Here is an 8,580-nt window from a genome sequence, read left to right as displayed (position 1 = left end):
TAACAGATCAATATGAAGTGGATATTTATCCTGAATACATTACGTTGATATTTCTGGCTGTAAGTTTAGATCGTTTCAGCCAAGAATCATACATTTTAAAAGTCTCACATGATATTTTCAACTTAACGCATTTGTATAAAATTCAATATCAAACGTTATGGGGTGCTACCATATTTAGCATTTGTCAGAGTAAAGTTCAGATACTAACCACTCTTGCATGATTAATTCAATGTCAAAAAGTTGCATTAAGAGGGAGTAAAATGGCAGTAATTTGTTAATTTTTTCGATACTTTCTTTGCGATAACACCAATGTTAATCGGACCCCCTAAAAATATTTTCTAGACCCGTCCATGGTATATAGTATATATATAAATAAATATAATATTATTTATTTTAAAATTGATTTTTATGCATTTGTGTCGTTGAAAATATTCTCTGTAAAATATTCCTTTATTGTACATACAAAACGTAATACCTAATACGGATTTAATACACAAATCTCATCAGCTAAGATGTATGTCGTCTAGTTCCAGTTTCTTTTCCATGGCATCCACTAGATTGCCGTTGTGTTTGAGGCCCGTCAACCATTTGACGTAATCAGCGGGTATGCCCGTCTCTTGGGCCCCCTTGACCAAAACCTTGAGATATGTGTGTGAGGGCTGACGATCATAGGGTATTTCAATCTCAGTTAAGTTGGGAATGGCATGCAATATGGTCTTTGGTTGATTTGTTAGATGATAGGCACGACAAGTAATGCTTTTAAAGTCAGTGTTGCTATTGTTGTTTATCAAAAGAACGGGCACACTAATAGGTGTGTACACACCTTCGGGCACACTCTCTTGGCTGCAAAAGGATTGCTGGTAACTCTGGGTAATTCAAATGGCTGGGACACTTACTCATCCAAATCCTTTAGATTACACATGTCTATTTCCCAAATGGCACCATAGACATGGTCACCTGGTGTTGGCACAATAGTAGCTGGAGCGCCTAACCAATTCTTTGATCCAGTATGGAAATCAAGGCGGTAATTCTGCATGAAAAATAAAATACAATTTTTGACACATTTGAATCATAGAGATAAAAATGAGATATTATTACCTCCAATTTGCCTGCTCCAATTCGTTTGGCAGTTGGATTTTGTATATGAATGCGACGCGCAAGCATATTACTGCCAAATCCGAAATAGTAAAACTTACTTGCCATTCTATTAATTTTTTAGTTGAATTTGGTTTAAGTGTTGCTGTAAATACATGGAAATGTTTTATGACATAAGATTAGATAGCAACTCTTTTTTGTTTATCGATTGTTGTTGATTAATATCGATACCATAGGTGTGCAAAAGGCAACTCTGAGTTAACATTGTTTTTGTCGCTGTCATCCTCACTTGTAAAGGGCTCGTAATTTTCATAAAATTAGCAAAATGTCGCAGGAAATAAACTTTTGGGATTTGCCGTTTGATGTGCTTTGCTTTATATTTGACCTGATGGACTATTTGCGCGATGAATTGCGTTTTGCAAGCGTTCATAGCAAACTTGGTGAAGTGTTTGCCTATAAGAATCGACATCTCCTTGAGCGCCTTAACCTGGATCAGTATAAACTTCGAGATGCTCTCTTAATGGTAAAAGTGGCCGGTAGTTCAGCAATCAATTCCATTTACTGCACCAGAAAATCGACAACGATGCTTAAGTACGCTAAAAAATATTGCCAACATCTTAAAATTTTGCATTTCCATATAAATGTACATGATGACATTTCTATGATGGCAAAATGTGTAAGCCAAATACCAACACTTACTAGACTAGAAATAAGATGTAACATCAAGGCTACTCCAAATGGTACATTGGTTGATTCTCTCAAGGAATTACCAAACTTGACCGATTTAAAATTAGCCAATTTTTCGGATGAAGAAGGTAAGCGACAAATCCCCTCTAGTAAAACACTTTTTATTTATTAATTTTTTTGTTTTTCTTTTTTTTTAATAGTTGTTCATATCAAGGAGCTTAATGGACTTGAAAAACTCTATTTGAGTAATATTCAATTTAATAAATTAGGTATGCAACAGTGCTTGCAGGAAGCTTTTTCCACTCCTAAAAAGCTAAAATCTTTGAAACTAATTGATGGCCACCTTATAAACGCCGATTTTAAGGAAATAGCTCTCATCGAGGCTTCTCGCCTGCCTCCAAACCCAAGCTTTGAGCTTCGACGTTTAGGACCGGCAATGGGCCAATTGACGGAACTGAAACAATTATATCTATATGATATATTTATCAACACCAAAAATCTTTTGCAAGTGATGCGGGGATGCAAGGTTCTTACATGCCTGAAGCTATATCGAACATATCAAATTAACCATGAATTCGTCGTTGAGTTGTTAAAAATTTTAAATTTTCATCAATTTGTTAATGCTCAAAATCAGTTTTTTTCTACATGCAGAAAATACTGGAATAACAGAAGACATTTTTATGGAGGTTGGTATCATATGATAACAATTTGAGATGATAATTAAATAAATATGAATTTTTTTATTTCAGTTGACTGAAAATGATGATATTCATTTAATAAATATAACAGTGCGTAATAAATAAATTTGATTACAATTGTTTTATTTTTTTTTTTGGAATAAAACTCGAAAAAAATGAAAGTTTTCAAATTACTGGACTACCGTAGTTTTTTGACCACGGCAATGTATCCAATTTTTTACAATTTTCAATATGTTTATAATTTTGTAAAATTTTAATCCGACTAGCAATAAGCTTAATCAAACTCCTCACCAAACTCTGTACAAATTCATGCAATATTTGGCTGCCCTTTGCCTAGGTCTGGCATTATTCCTCCCAAATGCGTAAAGCATTTTTTTCCACTAGAGCCTTAACCTTTGAACTCATTTAAATTTTCGATCCAATTTTGATCAATTATTGCCATGTTTTTATGGTAATCTTTACCGGTTGAAATTTGAGTTTCTGAACCATTTATCCACAAAACATGTCAAAAGACCACCAAAACATGGTGATAACCCTAATCGATCATTATTTAATCGTAAGGAAATGCACTGCACATCCAGCGCTTCTTAGAATTGGGATAACAGACTTTAGCTGAAGAGACCAGCTTTGTAGGGTAAGAATGTATCACCTAGCCTCAAATTTAATAAAACATAGATCATTTGCAAAAAGGGGTTATTGAAAAACGGTTATTTTGTCAGATAAGACTAAAATAAATCTTTTTAAGTCAGATGAAGAGGTTTATTTTTGGTACAAAAAGCAATAAAAGCTGCAAAAACATCATGTCAAAATGACTACAAAGCATGTCGAAGTGATTTGACTACCTTATTTGGTGCGGCGTAGGACCACTGATGAAAACAAATGGAATAATCATGTTTCGAAGGCCCACTTATCAAGCTTTATAAATAACTGTGCAAATCCCAGAACCCCAAGTTATAACCGGTGTAGGAGTCCAAAAACATGGCTATAATTAATGAAAATTCAATCGAAAAGCTAAATTATGTCAAAATGGAAAAGCCTCTTCAAAGTACGCATCAGAACCCAACAAATATTTATGGGGAAAAGTGGAAAAAAAATCTTTCCAACGCCCTCGGCACGAATGAAGCCAAGCCCTGGCGAAGGCCAGCAAAGTTTCGTATGAATTTTTGCTGAATTTGGTGGAGAGTATGCTTAAGCTCATTGCTAGTGTGCTTAAAATTTTATAAAAATTTAAACAAAATCAAAACATCTAAACAAGCAAAAGCTCCACGAGCAAAATCATATTGTTTCGTTGGTTCGTGTTCAGTGTTGACAATTGTAAAACGAAGGAAGAATCGGCTAACGTAAGGTTAGTGTTGGTAAAAGCCATTTTTTTAAAATTACGGTGCTGCCAGTCTTTTGTTTTTGTTGGCGCCTAGTTTGAACTATGTTTATTTTAGCGCTTAAGTTTGAACCGTGTTATATTAAACGTTAACAAGCAAATTATGTTTGCGCACAACTTGGTTTTATGAAATCGACTAGGTTTCATGAAATAGTTTGACTTATGAAATCGAAAAATATTTGCCTGTTTCGGCAGCAGAATATTTCACACTGAAGTTTTCCCCTTTCGTGTAATACTAAATTTGTGTAGCTTATGTCTGTCTGTTTTGGGCCCGACTAGCTTAAGAAAATATTTAATTAATGAGTGTATCAGTCTGTCTCAATATTAAGCGATTCATTTTCATTATAAAATCGCATTCCTGTTTCACAAGCCAAAGGTAAAAAGCTTAGCAAATACAGGAACCTTTGGTTCGTACATTGCCTAAGGCTGCGAGTCAGTGGCGACATTTCTACTGTGCGGCAAATAGCCAAACCAAAAGAAATCCAGAAGGCGGTGTGAATACTTTACGTTTAGCTCGCCAGTTAGAGCCACAGGGGTTAAAAAAAAGACCAGTTTAGTTAATTCCTATATATCCATATTTTATAGGTTGGGATTGTTTTTAAATTGAAAATCTGTTGCCTTAAAGCCGCCAAAAATTGTAATTGATAAGCCCGAGTCATCTACAGTTAGTTATATTTAGAAAAGCTTTCCGCGTTATAAATCAAATCAGCTGTTTATTGTTGTTTGTTTGGCATAGATTTAGTTTATTCATTGTATTACCTTTGTTCCTTTGTTTTAAACGATTGTATTTATTAAACCTGTTCTTTAATTTGAAATGACAGTCTTTAGTTTGTACAACAAGCACAAGGAATGTTTATAGTTTTCACTCACAGATAATCCAACCGCCACGCACAACGTTCACAACACAATTGACTTTGACAATGAAAACCGAAACATTATGTCTTTATTCGACTACTAAATACCCAGTACAAAATTCTAGATTAATTAACTAGAAACTAGTGAAATTAGGTCAACAAAAATGCTGTACTATTGTATAATTTGTTATGTTATTTTAGTCAAATTCAATAATGTTAATGCCGTCAAATATTTTTTCTTAGTGCCAATAGGCCCATTCAGTATTAAGAGGTATATGAAAGCTCTTTATCAGCTGATAGCCTAATGACAGAGCAAAAGCTTCGCCCCTTATCAAAATGTGAATATTTCGGAGTTCTTTCCAATTCGGACTGGTCGAAACGCATTTCAAAATCATTGATAAATATATTGGGTTTAATCATATTGAATATGTAAATGTTTAACCTACATAAGTCAGATAAGAATTGTTTATTTGAACTGTTTGGAAATGGAATTTCATCCTGAGTTGTTGTAGTCCCAGGTATTGTTCCTATAGAAAATGGTTTTTCTTTGTTTTGGAATGTCTTTGTGATTTCTTTATTTATATAAAATTAAACAATTTCATTTTTATTGCGATTTATAATAATTTTGTTTAATTAGTTCATTACAATTGGACATCTCGCAATTGCAGCAGCTCCTGCAAATTACTGTCCACTTGTCCATTGTGCTTAATGGAACGCAATCTCTGGATGTATGATTGGGGAATAGAACTTTCAATGGCTCCCTTAACAAGACATTTGAGATAGGTTTTTGAGGGTTGTCTCGATTCGGGCACCTGATCGTCTGGAAATTCATATAAATTAGTTTCCGGCTGATGCGTAAGCATGTAGGCACGAGCGGCGGTTAAATTCGTTTTGTCCTCTTGGCCTATCAATTGCACTTGAACAGTAACTGGCACATACAAACCCAAATGGACGCCCTCCTGACTGAATAAAATCGAAAGTGTTTCAGACTGCATCATGGTGGGTTCATTGGTACTTACTTATCTATATCAGCTAGATTGCCTAGATCAATATCCCAGAGAGTTCCCCATAAAGAATCCTTCGGTGTGGGCACTATGGTGGCAACTGCTCCATTCCAGCGTATATTCTGAGGTCCTGCGAAATCCAATCGATAATCCTGAAGTAGAGCTGCTCCAATTCTTTTGGCAGTTGGATTCTGTATATGTATACGCTGTTTCAACATATTGCTACCAAACCCAAAATAATAGAATTTATTGCCATGGATTTCGGGCAGTTCTTGGCTGGCATTTGAAAATTTTTGCTCCTGCGAACCATGGTTTGCACTGGATGACGCCGCCGCCAAAAGGCAGAGAAACATTGTTATGATCTTTGAGAGTTCCATTTTCGGTGACAAGTTTTTCCTTGACTTGTCGAACAACAACTGTGAACTAAAGAATACAAATATCATTTATTGCATTCTGAAATTGCAAAACTATTCAATTAATTTGCCTTTTCAGCAGGTCTCAGCGGGTCAAACAACTAAAGTCGCAGTCATCTATTCAATTTCGTTTTCCACATTCAACCTCCCACCTACCCACTGCTATTCGCCGATTCAGTTGTCTCTGCCTTTGCATATGTATGTGAATGACTTTCATTGCCTTTGGTTCTTAGTAGAATGGGATATATAGGTATGTATGTATATACGTATTTGATTTTGATATCTTTGTGTTGGATTTCGCGCACACATGAACACACAATGGACGGCATAAGCAGCATAAATGATCACAAAGAGAGAGAGAGAGCGACAAAGATAAAAGGAAAACTAAATGTTTATTCATACATACACAACTATGGGTATTTGTGAATAACTCATATTCATGTCGTATATGTAGAATATCGAGCATTGTTGCGAATTTGAATATGCCGCCCATTGAGTACACACTCATCATGTTCCTCAACCTGGCACCTAGTTTTGATTTTCATTTTTTAGTTTTCTTGTCAACACACACACATATACACAAGCACATACAAAAACACACTCCTAGAGACAAGGACACATCATTCCCGCCATATGATAAATGGATTTTCCGCCTCTACGAACTTTGGTTCTCACATACAAGTTTACTTGCCGGCTGCTGCCTGCCAGCCTTCCTTTACTTTACTTCACTTCACGCTCGTTATGCGCATAAAAAGTTTTTCATATATATATATTTTTTTTTTTTTTCTTCCATATTTTATGTTTAGTTTTCGTTCTTTTCTTTTCTTTCCACTTGTTTGATCACATTGTCAATGAAATTGAATTTGATAGATAATGGCAATTTCTGAAATGGATTTTTTAAACCCAAAAATGCGAGAATTGAAATTGCTGGCAAGGCAAAGCTCTCTGATTTCGATTCTTCCAATGCTAAAGACTATCTGTGAGCTTAAGTTCAAGATCTTATATAATTAAGTCAATTAGAGTCCGCATTCCATTCACCTCGCTGTTTTAATCCAAACTGTCAGCTCGATCGTTCTGTTGGCATCTATTATTGTTTTTTTTTTTTTTGTTTTGTACGTCAAGCTTATAAATGCTAAAGCTCCAAAGCTGAATAAGAATGAGTTGATTTAGCTTTTTGAAGATTATTTTAAATACTTTGAGTATTATCTCTATACTTAAAGTTATTCTTGTTCATAAATAGATAGATATTTTTTTTAAGAGTAACTTAGTCTATAAATATTTATTATCCAATGCCAGTAACTTTTGTATAAATATAGGAAAGCGGTTCGTAAAATGCGGAAAATTTCCTTTAACGAGGTACTTCTGCAATGCAAATTATAAACAAATAGCAAGGTTTGAAAGCAATTTGTTTTTAATATTCACATACTCACTTCAATACCCTTTAAAGGGGATTAAAAAATTATTTAGATGTTTGTAACGCACAGATACTTTATATATATATTTATACCCTTGCAAAAAGGGTATATTAATTTTGGTCAAAAGTGTGCAACGCATCGAAGGATGCATCTCCGACCATATAAAGTATATATATTCTTGATCAGCACGACGAGACGAGTTCAAATAGCCATGTCCGTCCGTCCGTCCGTCCGTCCGTCCGTCCGTCCGTCCGTCTGGATCAACGCAAACTCCTCCTAGACCGTAAGAGCTACAGAGCTGAAATTTTGCATGTAGGCTTGTATATACTGCAGGCGTTGTATATCTCGGATTCAGCCGGATCGGACCAGTATATCATATAGCTCCCATACAAAAGGCAAAGTCACGAACTGTGACTTTTCTTAATAACTTCGTTATTTTCTGAGCTATTGTCATGAAATTTAATATTAGTGAGTTAATTACACATATAAACGACTGTGCCAAATTTGATCAAGATCGGGTGACTATATAATATAGCTCCCATAGGAACGATCTTTCGAAAACAGTGACTTTCCTCAATAACTTCGTTACTTTTGACGCGATTGCTTTCAAATTAATTATTTGTTAGTTTAATATATCTGTTAATGACTGTGCCGAATTTCATAAAGATCGGGTGACTATATCATATAGCTCCCATAGGAACGATCGGTGGAAAACAGTGACTTTGATCAATATCTTTCCTATGCTAAGATTGTAGGCCGTTCTTTCGCAAACTTTAGCCTTTTTAGCTTAAACATTTTTCCACTTTGATGGCTATAGGTAAGGAAAGAGTTACCATAAAAGTTGCAAGGGTATACAAACTTTGACGCGGTCGAAGTTAGCCCCGGCCCTCTGGTTTTGTTTAATTTTAAATATTATTACAATACTTGTGCAATTTGTAACTTTTATATTTAAGTGTAAAAACCTGAATATATTTCATTTTATTACAAAACTTAGCTGTATTACCCCGATGGAAAAAAAAAGCCCGTTCGACATGTC

General features: G+C 35.0%; 3 protein-coding genes across 5 annotated transcripts; 1 reads left to right on the top strand and 2 right to left on the bottom strand.

The window, feature by feature from the left end:
- Positions 1–419: 419 nt before the first annotated feature.
- Positions 420–4,752, bottom strand: LOC6645563 (gamma-glutamylcyclotransferase). 2 transcript variants are annotated; one of them, XM_002067903.3, is made up of 4 exons: positions 4,618–4,752; positions 1,099–1,240; positions 897–1,030; positions 420–843 (listed from the first exon to the last, which is right to left on the bottom strand). In XM_002067903.3, the coding sequence occupies exons 2-4, from the start codon at positions 1,201–1,203 to the stop codon at positions 504–506; spliced, it is 579 nt and encodes a 192-aa protein (XP_002067939.1). In that variant the 5' UTR covers positions 1,204–1,240; positions 4,618–4,752; the 3' UTR covers positions 420–503. The 2 variants fall into 2 exon arrangements, with proteins under 2 accessions (XP_002067939.1, XP_046867869.1); XM_047011913.1 differs by having other exon boundaries at positions 4,729–4,747.
- LOC124460649 lies at positions 1,348–2,494 on the top strand. Its single transcript, XM_047011903.1, has 2 exons — positions 1,348–1,910; positions 1,983–2,494. Exons 1-2 carry the CDS (start codon positions 1,421–1,423, stop codon positions 2,492–2,494), a joined length of 1,002 nt encoding a protein of 333 aa, XP_046867859.1. The 5' UTR covers positions 1,348–1,420.
- A 548-nt stretch (positions 4,753–5,300) lies between the features above and the next one.
- Positions 5,301–7,198, bottom strand: LOC6645562 (gamma-glutamylcyclotransferase). 2 transcript variants are annotated; one of them, XM_047011819.1, is made up of 3 exons: positions 7,168–7,198; positions 5,732–6,139; positions 5,301–5,675 (listed from the first exon to the last, which is right to left on the bottom strand). In XM_047011819.1, exons 2-3 carry the CDS (start codon positions 6,091–6,093, stop codon positions 5,354–5,356), a joined length of 684 nt encoding a protein of 227 aa, XP_046867775.1. In that variant the 5' UTR covers positions 6,094–6,139; positions 7,168–7,198; the 3' UTR covers positions 5,301–5,353. The 2 variants fall into 2 exon arrangements, with proteins under 2 accessions (XP_046867775.1, XP_002067938.1); XM_002067902.4 differs by lacking the exon at positions 7,168–7,198 and adding an exon at positions 6,809–6,966.
- Between the last annotated feature and the right edge of the window lie 1,382 nt (positions 7,199–8,580).

This window comes from Drosophila willistoni (genome assembly GCF_018902025.1).
Source record: "Drosophila willistoni isolate 14030-0811.24 chromosome XR unlocalized genomic scaffold, UCI_dwil_1.1 Seg143, whole genome shotgun sequence".
NCBI lineage: Eukaryota > Metazoa > Arthropoda > Insecta > Diptera > Drosophilidae > Drosophila > Drosophila willistoni.
The sequence above is the reverse complement of the archived record's forward strand: the minus strand, read 5'-3'. Positions and strand labels throughout refer to the sequence as shown.